General features: G+C 37.3%; 1 protein-coding gene across 2 annotated transcripts in view; it reads left to right on the top strand.

Annotated features, from left to right (window-relative positions):
* LOC131050105 (uncharacterized) overlaps window positions 1–21,197 on the top strand; it is a 66,306-nt gene that overhangs the window by 31,734 nt on the left and 13,375 nt on the right. For both annotated transcript variants that reach the window (XM_057984256.2, XM_057984255.2), the window contains exons 4-8: window positions 3,838–3,928; window positions 4,018–4,221; window positions 4,308–4,564; window positions 4,671–4,761; window positions 4,915–5,128. In XM_057984256.2, coding sequence (XP_057840239.2) covers window positions 3,838–3,928; window positions 4,018–4,221; window positions 4,308–4,564; window positions 4,671–4,761; window positions 4,915–5,128 — 857 coding nt within the window. The remainder of the gene's footprint in view (window positions 1–3,837; window positions 3,929–4,017; window positions 4,222–4,307; window positions 4,565–4,670; window positions 4,762–4,914; window positions 5,129–21,197) is intronic.

The raw sequence follows: 21,197 nt of genomic DNA on the forward strand, positions 1-21,197 counted from the left end.
CACCAAATAATCTTTTCACACAAGAGAGAAGCAATGAAAGTGCTATAATGCCAGTTTTGATACAATAGTGCACAATGCAATGGAATGAAATGCACATGTAGAACCCTTGTATGTACAAGCAAGGGCAAGGTTGAGACATAGGTAACATGTGATTGTTATGATTACATGATTTGAGACACAAAATGTAAAAGCCCTAAGTAAATTTAACTAATTAGGTGTGAAAAATACCCAAAAGAGAAATTTGTTAGGGAATAGACCCATGCACACTAACATCCCCATAAGTGCAACTTAGGAAGGAAAAGAAAGGAGAAAAGATACATGTGTACAAAAGATCTCCCACAAATGGAGGAAAGGAGAAAAGCTTGTAAAAAAAAATGTCCTCCCCAAAAAAGAGAAATCAGGAAAAGAAAACATGTACAAGTGAAGGAAGGAGAACTCAAAATGACCTCCCAAGGACAACTTCATTCACCCCAAGCATGACAATAAGGTTCAATTAGTTACAGAAGTAGAAAAAAACTCTCACAAATGGAGAAAAAGGAGAAAAGCTTGTAAAAAAGATTCCTATCTAAAAAAAGAGAAAAGAGAAAAAGAAAACATGTACAAGTGAAGGAAGGACTCAAGATGACCTCCCAAGGACAGTTTCCTTTAGTCCAACCATCAATTGCAAGTAAAAATAACAAGGTGATGCCAAATGCATAATAACAACCTACTTGAATTCTTTAGTAGGCAAATACTCCAAGCTGAGAATACCATTCTGGATGAGCTATTGAATTAAGTGTATGTGGATCTCAATATACTTAGTCCATTGATGTTCCACTTGGTTGTGTGGTCACACCAATGAGTAGGAGCATCATCATGAGAAAAGCCAAACTACATGGTCAATTGGCCAAGCCAAAGGACCTCTTTTTTGCTTATTGCGAGAATGCAATTGAACTAGAACCAGGTGGTAGACAAAACTAGATGTAGACTTTCGAACATTAACATCATTAACCCAATGTGAGTCAATGAAGCCCACAATCCAAGAAGCTCATGATGTGTAGTGAATGCTAAAATGTGAAGTGCCCTAGATATGCCTCAAGACATGCTTGGCTGCCTTCCAATGAGACTCATAAGGATCCTAAGAGAAATGATAGACAAGACCAACCACAAAGGAAATATCATGATGACTATGTGTTGAGTACAAAAGATTGCCAACCATTTGCTAATACATGTAGCATCAACTCTAACTGAAGTGCAATTGGTAGACAGTGTGACACCTGACTTGCACCTGTGCTAGTGTATGACACCTTGCGTTGGCTGGTACAAACTGATACTTGCAAAAGTACCCAGCCATACCGACCAGTGAAATAAAAACTTCAAAAAATGTGAAATGTATTTGTTTTGTACCCCTTTTAGCAAAGATTTGACATAGGATGTTGCAAGCAATTTCATGACGGTTCAATGACTGCTTAGGGGCTGCACAAAATAGTAAAAAATGAAGATACCCTCTAGAGAAACTGAATCTGCAACTTCTTCAAACCCTATCGAGTTTACTAAAGCCCTCAAACCCTAATTAAGCTTGGAATCTCCCCAGCCATCACTTGCAGAATCCTTAACTTTTGAAAGAAATTTTTTCCCAGTCACAGTCACTACTGCCTCACCATTAGGTGAAGGATAAGGACTTTTTAGGTGATCATCCAACTACTGAAACTTGACACTATGAATAATCTCCATTCTTTGAATTGCCTTGCACAAAGTGTTGATGTTATAACTAGGTCGGATTCCTTCTAGGGCCGACCTAGCACTTTTGGGTGGCTAATTGGCCTGTCGGCCTTGGCCACAATATCTTGCAAAGTTCAATGTATAACTTGTTATTAGGTCTGGCCCTAAATGGGCGTCATCATATGTGAAATGTAATTATAACATGTAACTTGTATTAGGTGGACTCTTGGCTGGTCTTAGAGTCATTTCTTTACTTGATACAGGTGAAACTCATAATTTAATCGATGCACGGTTGGTAGAGAAGCGTGGTATTCAAACTCAAGAGTTTGAAGGGATAAGGGTAAAAGTTGCTGATGGTAACACTCTCACTTGTGATAGAATGATTCCGGATTTACCTGTGAAACTCAATAACTATGAATTCAAAGCTGATTTTTATGTGGTTAACATGGGAAACATGGATGTGGTACTTGGTATGACGTGGCTTCATGCAATAGGTGAATTTACACTCAACCTTAGAGATATGGAGATGAAATTCAGGGTTGATGGAACTAATTGCATTCTTAAAGCTATCAAGGCCAGCAACTTGAAGTTAATCACTCTCAAAAGAATGGAGAGACTTGTCGAACATGACATGGTGGAGTGGGCATTAGAGTGTAAATTGATGCCTATATATGAGGAGCAGCATAAAACACCTTATCATCCAGATGTTTAGGAGCTTAGAGTTAAGAATACAAAGGTGTTCAGTGACATACCACCTGTTAGACCTCCTGATAGAACATCATTGAGCTTGAAGAGGGCACCAAGCCCATCATGATTACACCTTACCGACACCCAAAACATTTGAAGGATGAAATTGAGAAAACCATCAGAGAACTTTTAGCTATGGGACACATAAGGCCGAGTAAGTCTCCTTTCCCTTCATCAGTGGTTTTGGTGAAGAAGAAAGATGGTGCACTTAGGATGTGCATTGATTATCAGATGTTGAATGAAAGGACAATAAGGAAGCGATATCCCATCCCTTGCATCGATGAGTTGATAGATATGTGAACTCTTGAACTCTTAAAATTCAAGAATCATAAAGGTTAATTTTGCTTCTACTTGCTCGAATCAAATGAAGGTAATTAAGAGGTAGCAATATTGTGAATAAACAAATTTAAACTTGCAAAAATAGTAATGGAAGCTCACATATTTTTATCCTGGAAACCCCATGATGGGAAAACCAGAATGAATGGTAGTGGCAAATCTTGTTACCTTATTTTATTACTTTGGAAGAAGTACAACTGGTGTGTACAGCAATAACTGCTCTCTACTTTCTGTCAATCTCCTTATAATTACTGAATAACAGAATTTCCTCACTGTATTTCCAAATCCTCAATGATCCAAGCATTTGTCTCAACCCCCTTTAATGTATTCTTTTTAAGTTGCTGGAAGGTTCTCTAGCTGTCGAAGAAATATGGCTGTTGCTGGAGATGAAATGGTGTCCAAACATTTTGCTTTCTGGATTTACAGTCACGGGTAACTAATGCAGTTGTGCATCTGACCTGGACACCACTGTGGTTGCAGTAGCGACAGACACTGCCATGATCGCAGTCTTGTTCTTCTGGTCTGTTGATTCCCATGCCATCCTCTCTTTGAGCTCTAAAACTCTTTTTGTTGTTCGAGTTTTATCCATCAGATCCTTCCTGATCAATGCCTTAAACTTACATCATTGTGCACAAATAAAAGCAATTTTGATTTGGTTTTATGTATCAAACTAAATATCCTAAAATACAAATCTATTCTACTTTGAATTAAGATTCCTGAAACACAATTATTGATCGATTTTAGTTAAAAATGGTTCAAAACTACGCAAACCAGTCATATCCTTCTAATCTCAGTGTAATCTTTGTTGCCCAGTTATTGGTAGTAAGTTATTTTGTTTCTTATCAAAACTCTGTAATCAATTCTTAATGTCAAAAGAAGTTCTGAATTTGCAAAGAATGTTCACAAGATTAGGATTTTTCTTGTTTAATTTTTTGTTTCTTATCATTTGTTTGTCTAGACTGTTTTCTTTCAATGAGACAACTATATCTTTATCATACTTAATGGCTCATGTTAGACAATTTGAAATTGTATCTAATGGTTCTTGGATTTCAGGATTGAACATTCTGCTGTTAATCTTGCTGATTCTTTTCAGCAAAATGGCCTACCTATTAAGGCTAGCTCCCTTGCTCCAACTTTGTTAGAGGTGGGTTACATTCTTTTTCAAACATTTTGTAAGTCTTCTAATGTTCAGCATGCACATCTGTTAAATGATGTGTTTTTTGGTTCTGTCAGAGTGGAAAGGCACTCACTGCCAAGGGAATACAGGTTCTTGAATTTGTTGGTAAAGAGACTATAGATCTGCTAGCCACAGAGACAGGTATTGATATTGAGAAAGATGAGAGGGAGATCGAGCAAGGTGAGACTGAGGAACAATTTTCAGAAGAAGCCACTTTTGATCGATGCTTCTATATTTATGGAGGTCCTGAGCAGCTGGAGGTAATTTGCTACCACAGTATGGCTTTATCTAAAAGTGCAATTGAGTATTGTGTAAGGGTCTGAAAAAACTTCGATTTATTTTGCAGGAGCTGGAAGCTTTGTCAAATCATTATGCATTACTGTGTAATAGAACAAGAACAAAACTACCAGGAGAAGATAAAGCTGCTTTTGATAGAATGCTCAAGCAGATTCAACAGGTATTTACATTAAGCAATGAAAGTGACGGAGGTAATTTTGAATTTGACAAGGGTAAAAATGTTGAAAGTGGAGAATCAGGCAATGGAAATGAGATAAAAATTCTTTGTGATGCAAGTGTCAGCAAAGCAGCTGAGATGGCAGCAGGGTAAACACTTGACCACGGGCATATCGGTTTTCTATGTTGCTTTTTTGTACTAAAGTCTCTCTATAGTCTGAAGACCTTAAATATCTATAAATATTGAATTTTGCAGCTTTACAGCCACACTTGGGGGGCTTGCTCTCAACGAAATAGTCCAGAAAACAGCTGATCGTCTTGAGGCTATTAGATCTGAAGGAGTGCATGTAAGGGCAAAAAATTAGTGAATTTGTACTAAAAATGAATGCACAAGTAGAAAAGTTTGTGAATTTTATTATAAATTTAGTGGCACTTTTGAAATCTACATTAAGAGCCTGTTGCTGTTTTTGAAATAACTTTATTACGCTTCATTTTAGCAGAGGCTTTCAGAGTTGTGCTGTCTTGGAATATCTCAGCTTCTTCTGCTTGGCAAATCTGTGTTAGCAAACTCAAATGCACCAGGTGACAAAGCAATGGAGGGTTCTCTTAGAATCGAATGGCCAGATGATTATATTTTAAAGGCAAAGCTTCTCAGATCCAAAGCACAGTCCATGACCAGTGATATTGAGGCTGTTTCAAACAGTTTTATTACAGGTATGCTGAAGTACATTCGTATTTTTACTTTCAGAAAAGTGTTTTTTCCCCACCATAAATGCATTAATTTTTTTTTTTAAACTCTCAATAACTCCAATTTATCAGATTTTGCAATGCATATATGTGATATTCCACACAATCTCTTTTGTAAGTATTATAGATGTATATCATCGGGAATCATTTAGCAAGAGTTTCCCAAGGCATTTGCCAGGTATTTTGCCTTTTAACCACATGTCAATACAAAAGAAACTCAACTGTCAATCTCTGAAGACAATGCCTGCCCCTGGATGTTATAAATTATTAAAGGTTGCACAGATGTCATTATACTGGTGCAGAATAGTATACATGGAGTCTTTTCATTGGTATATATTATTTGTCCATGTCTAGACATACATGGGTAGTTACATTCATCCAATGCTCAAGCACAGACACATGAACACTTGCATATTTGTTTCTCTGTGTCTATACATTTGTCGATATTTAACGTACATACATACGTACACACACATTTAAAGGATTATGAACAAATTTAGCTTATACACCCTCCTTAAGATTTATACACAAAATTGTTTTTAAACTTGTCCAATGCATGCACCGTTTTATATATTGCCACCTGTAGTTAATTCTTTAGTTGAAACAGAGTTCGGAATTGGTTCGAAAATTTGATGTTTGATTAAATTCTAGCTGCACACATCAATAAAATACTACACAGTAAATATAAATAAATAAAATGCTTAAAAAATTAGAGTTTGAGGGACTTCTCATAAAGAAAAGGATTTACTTATTTATCTCTTTTAATTGAAATATTAACTTATATAAGGAATTTATCATCTCATAGGTTGCAATATACTGTTAAAACAAATATTTACTCACGAACTTAACATAACAAACAATGCAAATTCTACAGCTAAGACATGTATATAACACAAAGCTTGCATATCAACAATCGAGAGCAAAACAAGAAGACAGTCGAGATTCATCATTAAAGTTAAAAATGTCACAGGAAAGAAGACACCAAAATTTGTTGTAATTACACACCTCAGAGGGTTGCTCTGATCTTCAGCTTCTTGCACAGTTTCTTACATAGCCTGTCAAATTATTCAATTGTTTTATAATTTTGTTTTTTGAGTAAGAACTCCTATTTGTTAATTTTGGTACAGCCCTATGACCTTTGATCAGGAGAGAGACAATATTGATAAAAAATAGCTGAAGATTAGGGCTTCTACCCTAGAAAAAGTGACTGTTGAAGCAATAAAGTTTGTTTTGACTGTCTGTATTTAATACAATAGTCATCCATCTATTATGCTCTTAAGAATGTCCTCTCTCAACTAAATGGAGAATGTACTCTATTAAGAAATAAATATTGAAAGATTTAAGTAATTAGCTGTCCAATAAACTAATGATTTGATCCGCCTAATTACACTACTTTTAAATATATTTAATTGGTTAACAAATATGAATAAATTGGATGTCTCATACATTTTACCAAGGTAAACTGACTGATATATTAAAATTGGAAAAGAGTTAACCATTCAAAATTAATTAATTAAATTAACTAGATAAATCATTTCTTAGTTTGATTTAAATAAACTGATTGCTTAGAGAAGTACAATTATGATTGATAAATTTGTTAAATTCAAACTGAAGAAGAACAATAGTTGAATATAGATATTACAAAACAATGTTTGTGCTTAATTAATAATATTTTTCAATTTATTTCATGAAATTTAATAGTTGTTTCTATTTTATTTTGAAGTGAAGTGGAAATTGAAAATATCTTCAAAAAATAGGAAAAAGTCAAATTAAAAAATAAATTATTATTGTTTACTAAAAGTAACTTGGGTTAGGGACTGAAGGACCACACAAATAAATGGCATCTAAGCACCCGATTTGATAGCCAGAAAGGCTCACCAAGAACAAGGATTCACACTTCCAGATAACTTCATCCACATCTTCAAAAACCAGTTATCATTCAAACACCATTTTATTTAGCTTACTCATAGGTTTCTATTTTTTAGTTTTGCAACAGGAGAGGGCAAATTGCTCTGGCCCTTCACCCATGCTTAATCTGAAAGTATCTGTGTTAGGGATGACACATTACATGGGCCATCCCTAAACTTCATTCAAAAATTTATGTAAAGAACTTACTGCTGTTTCTATTCGGTTTTTTTTTGGTTGGTAATATTTAGATTTTATTAATAAAAGTAGCCAACTTACATTGCAACCAGAAAACCACCCTGATCATCAAAAAACAACCCATACATCCTTTCTGTATCAAAAAAAACCCCCTTATAGGCCCAAACAGTCTTCAAAACGAGCCTGAAATTTGCTTGATTATAGTCATATTAACATATTCTGAAAGTATTCTAAAACTACCATTTGAACCAGAACACAAACCATAGTTCAGACATTGCAATAGACAAATAAACAAACACAATATAAATGGGAAATTCAGGCGGAACCACCACATAACTTGGGTAGTGCACTATCCACATCATTCTTCCTCTTTCTCGGCCTTAGTTTGCGTCCCAGCTCTTGTCTAACCTCCTCCATAGCCTCCCTCAATTTCGCCTCCACTCGCATCAGGTCCACGAAGGTCTTCAATGCCTCCCACTCGCGCTTTGCAAGTGCCCTGAACCTCTCCTTCAGTTCACCTTCCTGCCATCGCACAAGTGGCAAATTATCTATTGGAATTTCTCCATTGGTTCCTTCAGCCACATCAAAGCCTTCTTTAGGCACCGCCCATTCAAATATGGTATCCATACCCAATAGATATTCTTTGGGAACTAGAGCCTTCATCACCTTCTTCACAATATCAATCGAGTCTTCAAATTCCAAACCCCACACAACCATTAATGAATATACATCCATATTTGTTCTATAGCGATGGCTAATATAGTTTATCTCCTCCCTATAACAAATTTCACCGCCTTTGTTAGGCTCTCATCCTTGAACCGAAAGAGGCTCAACAATCTTCTGTCTGAGACTTGTCCTACAAAGGGAACCAACCGCTTCTCAGTTTTAAACGTAAAACTAGCCTCCATTTCTTCTGCTTCAACAGTTCCACCACCTTCACAACTTCATCCAAACCTCTCTGCAATTAGACTTTGAGAGAAACAAAGGAGCTTGCAGATAAAAATGCAAACACCTACCAAAAAATAGCCCCTTCTAAAAAGCCATAGCTTCTATCAATGCGCTGCCATTTCAAAAACATTCCTCCTAAGCACACCATCATTTACCCTGTTCATTAATGCAAAATCATAAAAGAATTGTCCTTGGCATGTTGCAAACATTCTAATCCTATTGAAGGGGCAATAAATCCACCACCCTTCGAGCCAATAAGCACGTCTGCCACCCTCCTCTGTACTTGCCAATTTCTAGGATATGCACGACAACTTAAGCGTTCGCCTCCACATCACTAATCTGAAGATTTCAAAAATCTTCAATATGAGTTGCCTTCTCCGTTTCGAATGATGTGGCCCACTTTGACAACACATCTGCCACATCATTCCCTGTCCTTCGTACATGAGCAACTCTAAAATCGTTTTAAAGATTTAAATCGTTTTTGATCCTTTTGACATATTTATTTGAAATCCATGCCTGTGTCTCCCCTTTTATTATTGCAATGATAATTATTCAAGAATCTCCTTCCAAATGGAGATTTGAGAAACCGAAGTTTAAGCCCCATTTAACTGCCGGTAGAGCTGCCCGTGCCTCTGCCTCATTATTCGTGCCCCTACACAGCCTTTGAGCTCCCAATGCTATGATGTTCCCTTTCCAATCTCTAAACACCACTCCTGCCCTTGAATCTCCGAGATTGCCTTTGGAAGCTCCATCAAAATTTGCCTTAATCCATCCTTCATCCGGAGGTTCCCATTGTTCCTTATTTTGTACAACAGAAGGGCAAGAAGAGGGATCATCCCGTCTAGGCCCATGAACGGGCCTGATGTTTCTATTCATTTTCTGTTTAAATTTCTACAGATTTATCAAACTGATGCATGCAAGATACCAGCTCCTCTACTCAAGCTTTCCAAGACAATTCAAAATTAAAGATGCAGCATCTGCTTTGCCTTTTGAAATCCTTATGGAAGTGGTTCCCTCGGGCTTCTTTTGTTCCCTTTTTAACACTTGCAATGCCCTCATGGATCAGAAAGGAGCTTGTTGTAGTTGAAAGCATCGAGGCATGACTGAGAGTATGAGCAGCATTGAACACGTTCCACCTACAAATCGACAGCCCTGGATCCATTAAAAATCAGACAGCATGCACTTCATTGCCACAAGTGATTTACTATCACTTTTTTTTGGCTAAACATACATTCCCATCATCCAGATTCACACATTAGGGTCTTTGATTTCATATAATCCAAAAACATTGCAGAATTGCTGACCGCACTAAGAACTTTCTTTAATCTTTCCTCCACTCCATACCCAACCTGTTGTTTATTTTCTTTCCTTATTTTCCTCCATCCTTTTAACTTGATTCCATCTTTCACACTGTTTTTTTTGCATGGGTCTGATCTTCTGCAAAGTGGTGCCAAGAAGTTTTTCTGTCCATTATAAAGACTATTCAATTTTTTTATTATGACAAATCGATCAATTGGTGATTCTAAACATTATGCTGCTTCTTATCACTAGGCTCCACCACATCATTGTTCCTCACCATAATTCTAAATATAACTATTAAAATAAGACAAAACTAAAATGTTAATGTGACATCTAGGTATATACCTGAATGCATTTTATATATGTCTGTATACATGTATACATGTTGATTTATTTTGCAGATGGGCGTCATTTTGATGGGTAATTGATAGTTGTAAAATTTGTTGAGTACTTGCAAAACTCGTGAGTGCTTGTGCTGCTCAAGCTATGGTGAGTTATTCGCCATAAAACTCACCACCGAGTTTTTTAAAAGCTTGCAGTCATTTTTAGGCACAAAACTGTCATGCCCCTGCCATGATACATTTACCACATCTCTAAAAGATAAAATTTAGAATCCAGTCGACCAAACAGATATCCATTACCGCTACCAAAGAGATGAATCGATTAGATATTCAATATACGGTTAGCACAGCGATTATAATTAATCAATAGAGTCAAACTTATTTCCATGGAAATCAGAGATTATCATGTAAAGAACAAACGGTGGTTCATAAATTTGGACAATGTTAAATATCGAAGTGTTAGAAGGTGCGACTATGTTCCATAGAGGAAACAATGATCAAGATTTATTGGAGGAAGTTAATAAATTCTTAAGGGCAGTTATTATATTAACCAAGGGGTGCGATCCGAAGGAGTTTTTAAAGAAGTCAAGCAAATATTAAAATCAATATTGAGGAGACATTATAATTATGTGGCTGCTCATTTAGAGGTGGTGCGATTTCAATTAAGAAACAAGATTAGCTATTAGCAAATGAAAGGACGCGTCCCTCCATAAAGTTGCCTCTTTCAAGATATCTGAGAAGGCATTAAAAGGAGATTGAAAGATTATTCCAAGGGGAGGAAGGAAGGAGCAGATCAGATTAATATGAGATATTGTCTGGAGACTCAGTTCAACCATAGTAAGATCAATATTGAATGGAAGGGATTAAGACTGATAATATAGGAGATATTAATAGTCTGCAAGATTGTTCAGATCAGATCAGAACTGTTATTAAGGTACAGGCAGTAACATCATGGTTCTTGGCAGAATGCACGGGGATGTGCTTAAAATATGCAACCCGATGATATTCTTATGCAGGATTTAGTAGTAATATTTAATAGTAATATTAATATAGACTATAATATGTAAGACAGTAATATTTGATCTCATATACCGTGGCAGACTGCCTTTACAGCCACTAGATAGACTAATAATTAGTGTTTTAGGCAATAGTAGTGTTAATAATTTATATAATTCTGATCTTATTCGCAGTTTATTTTTAGAAACTTGCTTTTATGTACATTGTGTAATTCTTTATATTGAGCATATTTGCTCATTTGTTAATACAACAATTATTTTTTACCAATTACATTTCCGTAATATGGTATCAGAGTGGGATTTTTAAATTTTCTGGGGGATTTGTTTCCAGTAAAGAATTTTGAAAGAATTTTTTTTAGATTTGTGGAAATCAGTTTTTATCTGTGGAAATTTTTCGAAAGGAATATTGAGGGTGTTTGAAAAATTGCGATATTCTTCTCTGTCTGCACGACCTGCTGTGTTGTGACGAATTTCGTGTTCTTCTTTCCCTCCTCCCGCGGTCTTTATTCTTGTATTTCGCGACCTGCCTGTTGCAACGCGATGCAATTTCGTGTCTTCAGACCTCTACGTGACGGCCTATCCTCTGGTCGCCATCTTCAGCAACCCGCATTTTGTCTAACGCGATTTTTTTTCGCATTTTTTGGTGTTTTCAACCCCCCGACGCACTTCGGCTCGCGTGCAACGCGATTTTCTGCATGTCGGAATTTTCTGGTAACCTAGGGTTCTACAGATTTTCGGCTAGGGTTTATACCCTTGTTTCAAGTCGGATTTTTTTTTCAATTGCAAATTCTCGGTGGGTTTTTTGAGAGCTCAACTGGGTTGTTTTTCAAAATTTTGTGGGTGCATCGTTTTCCTTGCCTCGAATTTCGTGCCAGCGGATTTCAATTATGATTTCAGATTCTTTTTTGGTTTTTTGCAAGGATTTCTGGGTTGTCTTTGTATTTTTCTGGGTCAGTCGAGAAATTTTCTCGAAATCCGTGTCAGGCGTACATCTGTTTTTTGAAGTTTGTACTTGTATTTGCCTTTGTTTTCTGCATTGCGATTTGTATTTCGTGCTATTGCCTCTTCTTTGATTTTTCATTTTTCGTGCATTGGGAAATGTGCAAGATGGCGTCATTGACCAACTTGATGTTGGAAGGTTGTCAGCGATTCAACGACAAAAATTATAACACTTGGAAGCAGCGTATGCTGACAATCTTCGAATATCGCCGCTTAGATGATCTTGTCTTGGGAAAAGAATCTCGTCTATTTGCAGTCGGAGCTGATCAAGACAAATTTGGTGACCACAATAGGGAAGTTGTGATGCTTCTCAAGCCCTCTGTCACCGATGACCAGCTACCTCAGATTCCTTCTGGCCAGTGAGCCTTAGAAATTTGGAAGCATCTGAAGGAGCTGCATGAGACATTCGATTAAAGCCTAGTATTCTTCTTGAAGAACCAGTTGTTCTCCATCATGATGGATGAACGCATGTCCTTACACGAGCATCTCACAAAGATTAAGGACAATTGAGATCAGCTCGAAGTTATTGGTCGGAAAATGGAGGAAGAGGATATGGTAGTCATAATCTTCAAAAGCCTACCAAAATCCTACGAGCACTTCATAGAGACTCTCAACATTACGTTTACGAATGTTGATCTGAAATTTCCAGAGTTGTGCACCAAACTTTTGCAGCAGGATCGTTGGAAACAACAGTTTGGTAGCGGTGCCACTTCATCCTTCTCTGAGCAAGCATTTGCAGCCAAATCCTTTCACAAGGATAAAGGCAAATCTCAGTTCTCCCAGTCATCTCAGCAGAAGGGCTCTAGTCAGTCACATGAAGGCTCGAAAAAGAAGGTTCAATGCAATTATTGTCACAAATATGGCCATCTGATTAAGGATTGTCGCAATCGGATAGCTTCCGAATAGCAGAAGCAAGGAGGGTCTCAGCCTAAAGCCAATGTCGTTGAGCACATAGAGCAGAAAGAGTCTGCCTTTTATGCCTTCATGGCTAAAAGACCTGCAGACCATGTGAAACCTTCTGCTTGGTATATTGATTCTGGTGCTTCTCGACATTTCACTCACAGGCGTGATTGGTTTACAAAATTCACTCCCTATATTGATTCAGTTATTTTTGGAGGAGGTGAGGAGTATACAGTTGTCGGCAAGGGCAACGTTCAGATACAATCTGGTGGGAGGAATCTCATATTCCTCAATGTGTACTACGTTCCTGGCATGGAGCTGAACCTTCTCTTTGTGAGTCAGATTATGCGACATTCTCCTTAGCTTGATGTCATCTTCAGTGCACATAAGTGTTCGATTGTTGATCGTGCGACACGCACTACTGTTGCTATTGGTATTGAGGATCACCGTCTTTACAAACTTGTGGATACAGGTGATTCTCTTGAGCATGCCTTCACAACAAAATCATCCTCTATCACTCGTCTATGGCATCAGCGATATGGTCACCTGAACATTCACTATCTTGCTTAGCTTGTTTGGGAAGACTTAGTACATGGCCTACCTGAAATTCAAACTCAAAATCAGCAAGTTTGTGGAGCTTGTCAGGCTGGGAAGCAGCACATGACATCATTCAAAGATGGTGACTCATGGCGAGCATCTAAGGTACTGCAGTTGGTCCACGTTGATGTATGTGGTCCCAGGAATACTCCTTTTGTTACTGGGTGTAGGTATTTCTTACTTTTTGTTGATTATAGTCGTAAGATGTGGGTGTACTTTCTTAGACAAAAATCAGATGTGTTTCTTGTATTTCAGAAATTTAAGGCCTTGGTAGAAAAAGAGTCTGGTTGTTCTATTATTACTCTTAGGTCTGGTAATGGGGGGGAGTTTTGTTCTACTACTTTCTCCACTTTCTGTGATACACATGGCATAAAACGTCAGTTAACCACACCATACACCCCTCAGCAGAATGACGTTGTAGAACGTCGTAATTGCACCATTACAAAAATGGCTAGGTCTATGTTGGAACACAAAAATGTTCCTAAGAAATTTTGGGCAGAAGCAGTGTTTACTACAGTGTATCTCCTTAATAGGTCTCTTACTCATGCTGTTAAAGGGAAGACTCCTAAGGAAGCATGGTCTGGTCGCAAACCCAGGATCAACCACTTGAAAGTTTTTGGCTCTTTAGCATATGTTTGGATTCCAGATGCCAAGCACTCTAAGTTGGATTCCAAGAGTCAGAAGCTTATGTTTACAGGATACGGTGACAACCATAAGGCCTACCGGCTGATTGATGTAGACACTGCTCGTCTCATCTTCAGTCGCGACGTTATCTTTGATGAAGATTGAGGACCCTTTCAGTTTTCCTCGTTTGAGCAGAATTTTGAGGATTAACCCCTGAAGGCTTCTGATTTGGGTGTCCGTCTTCCATTTTGTTCACTTGATGGGAGGGATGATGCAGAATCTGAATTTGGTGATGCACTACCTGAATTTCCTCCAAATGATGCTAATCTTCCACTAGTTCTAGATCCTGTTCCACCTCCAGTTCCAATTATTCCTCCTCCATCAGATGTTGGCACATCTACTCTCCGGCCTAAGTGGTGGGCTAAGACTATCAGTGATCTTCGTCCTGATGAGCTCATTGAGGGTAGATCTTCCAAAAATAAGGGCAAGTAGCAAAATATAGTTAACTTTACTCTCATGGCCAACATTCACAACATTTATGAGCCTTAGACTTATACTGACACAAAAGAGATTCCAGAGTGGGAACAGGTAATGGATGCTGAATACCAAAGCCTTTTGAAGAACAACACTTGGGTTCTCTTTGATCTTCCTCTAGGGAAGAAACCTATTAGCTACAAATGGGTCTATAAGGTCAAGTATCATGCCGATGGTACCTTAGATAAATACAAGGCCAGATTAGTTGCTTGAGGATTCACACAACGGGAGGGCATTGATTATGAGGAGACGTTTGCTCCTACTGCCAAGATGAGTACCATTTGTCATCTTCTCGCTATTGCAGCTCAATTTGGATGGAAAGTCCATCAGATGGATGTTAAGAGTGCCTTCCTCAACGGTGAATTGTAGAAAGAAGTCTACATGATGCAACCTCCTGGTTTTAAGGTTGTTGGCAAAGAGCATCAAGTATGTAGACTCGTTAAAGCACTCTATGGACTCAAACAGGCTCCTCGAGCGTGGTACATTAAGATTGATCAGTACTTGGTTGCTCATGGTTTTCAGCGTTGCCCTTCTGACAGTAATCTGTATATCAAACACTCTGGTGATGCTATTCTCTTTCTTGTTGTCTATGTGGATGACTTGATCATTACCGGCAGTTCAACACATTTGATTGCAAAAATCAAACAGGTTTTGTGCAAGGATTTTGATATGATAGATTTGGGGCTTCTCCATTATTGTTTGGGTGTTGAGGTTTGACAGACTTATGGGAGCATTTTTATTTCTCAATCTAAGTATGCCAGGAACTTGCTTGATAGGTTTCGAATGCAAGATTGCAAACTTGCTTCCACACCTACGGAGACTGGCTTGAAGTTGTCAGCCTAGTCTAATTCTCCTCCTGTAGATGAAACACAATTCAGGCAACTTGTGGGCAGTCTCATCTATCTTACTGCTACTAGACTTGATCTCAGTTTTGAAGTGAGCTACATTTCATGCTTCATGACAACCCCCAAGGCTGATCATTGGGTAGCAGCGAATCGTGTGTTGCGTTATGTGAAAGGCACCTCTGGTTATGGACTTCTTTACACTAGGAGTCATGATCCTAGACTCAGTGGGTTCACAGATTTAGATTGGGCAGGTTCGGTTGATGACAAGAAGTCAACCTTTGGATATGTGTTCAGTTTGGGATCCGGTGCAGTCACTTGGACTAGTAAGAAGCAACAGGCAGTGGCTCTCTCCTCGACAGAAGAAAAATATCGGGGAGCAGTTAAGGCAGCTTGTGAGGCAGTTTGGCTTCGTCGGATGCTTGCGGATATGCAAATATCTCAAGCAGGTCTGACTCCCTTGTTCTCTGACAATCAAGGAGTTCTCAAACTTGCCAAGAATCCAGTCTTCCATGAACGAACCAAACATGTAGAGCTTCATTGTCATTACATTCGACAGTTGGCTGAAGACAGATCCATTCAGTTGCTATATGTTCCTATAGCGGAGCAGCCAACAGATATTCTCACCAAGCCCCTCAGTCCAAATAAGTTTGTAAAATTCAGGGGGTCTATTGGTGTAGTTGATAGATTGAGCATTAAGGAAGGGTATTAGAATAATACTTTATTATTTATTTCATAGTTGAACTACTCGCGACTCGGCTCGACTCGCCAAGCCCCTGAGAAAAAAACTCGGCGAAAACTCGGAAAAACTCGGCGAAAAACTCAGCAACGTAAAAACACGCTTAATTTTAATAAAAAATGCATTTTTTTTGCAAAATTTAATGAGAAGATGCATCCAATGAATCAATAAATGATAACACAAAAGAAACAAGCTAATTCTAGATATATTTAAATGCAAAGTGTCTACAAAATCGCATCCTCATGAGAAATGCTGATGGCTGGAAACAAAATAGTAAATAGTTTTTGTAAAACCAAAAGTAAATACAACTTCCTCTTCCCAACTCTAGCTAAAACTAGTTTCAAACTTTCATCATTCATACTCATAGTTTCAAACTTTCAACTCTAAAATGTATAATACTAGGATTTCTTCAATGCTAATTATGTTGTTATATGGAGCCTAATCAGACTCGGAGGTTAAATTTTCCCTACTTCCATCAACGCAGTTTCCCCCTATATTTTTCGACGGAAGTTTGGGGGCAGCGCCCCTAAGTTGGGGTCAAGGGGCATCGCCGAAGGATCCTGAAATTTGACTAAGTCTGGAAAATTGAAGAATCCTCCAAAAACTAGATTTTGCATTATAACTCCTGGAGGTCCAAAACCACTCTCAAACATCCTGACAGTATATATGGAATATAACTTAAAGTATAAGAAAGAAGAAAGTATACTTAAATGTTATATTCCATATATGAATCCTGATGGACAAACCAAAAAACTCGGCAATTACTTGAGGGCATAGTGGGCTCTCGGCGTGGCCCTTCCAAAAAATGCATTTATTTTTTGCCGTTTTCAGCTGTTATGCTAACACAAGTGAGTTTTTTTTAAAAACTTGTCGAGTTTTTGGCAAAAACTCGCCAAAAACTCGATGAGTTTTCCTGGCGAGTAGAAGTCATTACTACTCGCAAGGTCCAAAAACTCGGCGAGTTTTGGTCACTCGCCGAGTTTTCGGCAAGTGTGTCATCTATGCTATTATTTAATGCTCAATAATGTAATGTTATTTAAATATTTCTAATAAGATCTTTCTGATCTTATTCGCAGTTTCTTTTTAGAAACTTGCTTTTATGTACATTGTGTAATTTTTTATATTGAGCGTATTTGCTCATTTGTTAATACAACAATTATTTTTTACCAATTATGTTTCTGTAATAAAACTGTCCTAAACCATAATCAGTTCTGTATTATCTATTCCCCAAGGGAGATGGGTGCTGCTAGGGAAGGGCAGAATAAAACCACTTCGATAGAAAGCCCCAAGGGTGAAAGGACTCCTCCTGAAATTTGGGCTGCAGGCCCCAAGGGTGAATGGACTAAGTTTCGGTAATCTGCGTTACATTAAGGAGGTGGTGTCAAGCGCCCTAGGCAGCCAAGCCCTCTTTTGGGAATAGAGTCAGATTGGTTTGAATTTAGGCATGGTTTTTAATGACATCATAAGTTATATTACAAAGAATTAGATAGTTATGCTCAATTAATAGCAATAGAAGGTAGTAACGTAGATGTTGCTCTTGGTAATTGACAGTGTATAAATAGGGGACATTACAAAAACCTGCAACTTTTCCAGAATAATTCAGGATTTTTGCAGAAAAGCTTGTCCAATTGGGCTATAAATTGTTTTTTTATTCATCCGTTAAAAAATCTTCACAATATGTACATTTTGGGCAGTGGCATGCAACTGGTGATTTAGGGCACAACTAAATAAGTATCATTTTAATTTTTTCACCTTGGGATTTAACTTTTATCTTTTTTTGGTTTGCAAACTTCTGAAACATCTTTTAGTAGAGATTAAGTCCTCATTCAGTCTCAAATTAGTATGGTCATTTTGCAAATCAGATTCCAAGTTTAATAATTTTTCTTGCAAATCATTTTCATCTTTCCTACTGTCCATTGATCTCTTTTTTCCAATAGTCTGGAAGATAGCAGTCCAACTTTTAACATTAGTGTTCCATCTGTCAATTGCTGATTTTCCTTTTAACATCCACCTGTTAATTTATCAAGAGTAAAAATGGTTGCATTATAGTTCCATCTTTGAGTAAGGAGGTGTTTAAAAGGAAATTGTCATCCTTTCAAAGGGACTCAGGTTTCTCATTGATTACAGGGACCTTAACAGTGATAGGGTGGTGGTCAGACAGAGCAACGATAAACTTTAACCATACTACCAATGTCAGTTTGGTCAAAACTGAATAAGTCTCTGTTAGCATAGAACCTATCAAGTCTACAATAGATTCTCTTGCTTCCCTTCTCAGAATTACACTAGGTAAATCGAATGTTCTTATTCTCTTTCTTCAATCCTTTAAGAGGATCAAAGAGATTGAGTGAGTTCTTCATCTTGTACCAAAAGTACTTTTCATTACCTTTGTATTCCATGTCAATAACTCTACTTTAATCCTCGCTATTCTCAATCATGTCAAAATCCTTCCCTACTAACCATGGAATCTCTTGAATGCCATATGTGATGAACCCTTGCTGGTTCAACTCTTCAACCTGCTGTAATTTGTAGATCTTCTTTGTAAAAGATGGTCTTTCAAAAATAGACAGAAGTTGCAGAAGAGGGTTTTTTAAATTTGCAACACATATTGAATAATACATGAATTTAATCAACAGAAACAATGAATTGGAGAATTTAGAAGCATACCCGTAGGTCCTTAGCCAATTTATTGAAAAGAAAGAATAAATCAGCAACTTACAAAGTTCTGATTTTTATTCTGGAACAATTCAGATCTGCTCTTATTTAAATACTAAGACACCCAAACAGTGGAAGATGGTGCTAATAAATGAGCAAGTTGTGTGTTTGGGAAAAGAAGCCTCCAAACCACAGAAGAATCAACAACAAAACAGTAAATAGGAAAACCCTACAACAAATCTGCCTTGTAAGAAGCCAAATCTGCCCCAATTCAATTCAATTTGACTTTTGAATGAAGCCAACCAAGCTGCAACAATTCGATTGATCTTTCACAATCTCAAAGCTACTAAATTATAAAGAATGCATGCTCTCCAAAACAGGTCCAAACTCTAGCCGCCATAGCCAAGTGCTCAGGAGAAAATGTCAAATGCTCAATATCCAGAATGAGGTTTAATTTCCATCTTGGCTGCCTAAATACCCAAAAGGTGCGATTTTTGGCAATTAGGGATTTAAAAATAATAACTTGCTTTTAGGGTTCCCAACTTAACCCTAAAAGCAACGCCTAGCTTAGGAGATAATAAATTTTCACTTAAATAAATTTAAGTGATGCACTTTATGATTTTATATTAATATTTCATTAAAATATTAATTGCCTGTGGAAACACTTAAAAATTCACATCTCTCTCATTATTGCTCAGAAACTGAATCTGTCAGAAGCTAGGGTCACAGTTCACCATGCCAATGAAAATAGGACCATGTCTATTTTTAGCTTTTTTTCCCTAAAAAATAGGAAATCCTCATAAAGTGTCAGAAACTGATGACGAAGACCAGAACTGAACTCAACACTGAATTGGAACAAATAGACAGACCACTCCTCAAGATACTGCATTACTGACCCCTTTATCCATACTCTGTTAGCCTACAAGGGTCCAAAAATAGGCTAACTCCTCAATTCCAAGACCCTGACTAGGATGGGGACATTACACCATACAACCAGTCTCCTGAGGTAGATTGTCAATGATTGTGGTCAAATGTAGAAGCTTCATCAATCTCTCTCTATCCTTCATACACAACCTCATTTTTCATGCGCTTCATTCCTTCTCTTCCTCCATGCTTTGAAAAGGATTCCATCTTGCACACTGCATTTTTCGCCACAGGTCTGATTTTGTGCAATGTTGTGCAAAAAAGCTTTTCTGTCCATCAGAAAGACTATGATCTTTCTAGATCTTTCAATTACCTTCAACCTACCTTAATCATGTCTTAACCTTATTATCCAACCTGTCAATCTCTCTCTTCCCAACTTCTTATGATTGTGATAGATCTATCTATCTATCTATCTAGATATAATGTCTATTATTATGCTACTTCATACATATATATTTTAATTCCTATTATTATGCTGCTTCATTGTCCTCTCCCTTATTCCCTTTATCTCTTCCATTATCATGGAAACAAAATAAAATTATGCTACTTCATATATATATATATTTTAATTCCTATTATTATGCTACTTCCTACTACTGGTGTCCTCAACATCATTGTTCCTCCCCCTTATTCCCTTTATCTTACCCATTATCAGGGAAACAAAATAAATATTAAAAAACAAACAATGTATTTGCCTATATTTTACTTTGATATTTGCAGATAGAAACCATTTTTCTGGGTAATTGACATATAGAATAGTCAATGATTGTGGTCACATGTAATAGAGTGTATTTGTAAAAGTGAATAATGTTGTCTAAACACCTAGTGAATTTCATGCCTGACTGATAGATTCAAATAGATTTATTTACAAATGCAAGCATTTAGAAGATAACCGTGCCACTGATCTTCATTTCCAAAGCCAAATACAATAAGTAACGCAATCACTTTTAACTGATAAAAAAAAAGTCACTTTCATTTCCCTGTACATTGTGGGTAGCATCCAAGTTATGTTTTCAAACAACACACTGAGCTGCCTTGTAGGATTATTGGTGATCTCGAATTTTCAAAGTACTATTGTAGTATTGTCAAACCATGCTAATCTCTATACTTATATTCGTTATAAAGAGGTATAGTTCATTGCATACAAAGAATTTATGGTAAGAAAAAACCTTCAAACTGTCATGCCCTTGCAAATAAATACAACTGATCACAGCTTCTATAAGATTAAAATTGCAGCATCTAATATCACAGCCTCTTTAACAATAAATCTGGGCGACAGGATTTAATAGGAGGATGACCCAAAGTTATGGAGAAGCAATTAACTAGGGGCCGACTTAAATAACAGAATTGTCAGCCACACCCAAGGAAATAATTCTTCCTAAGAGGGCCGACCCACAAGGTAGGGTTATTGCAATTTCTTGTAAGGCCGACCAATGGTGAAGTTAAAATGATTACAGCAAATTGAAGGGGCCGACCAGAATTAATTAAATAGCTATTATTCAGGGGGTTTTAATCTTT

The sequence above is a fragment of the Cryptomeria japonica genome, chromosome 9 (genome assembly GCF_030272615.1).
Source record: "Cryptomeria japonica chromosome 9, Sugi_1.0, whole genome shotgun sequence".
Lineage (NCBI taxonomy): Eukaryota > Viridiplantae > Streptophyta > Pinopsida > Cupressales > Cupressaceae > Cryptomeria > Cryptomeria japonica.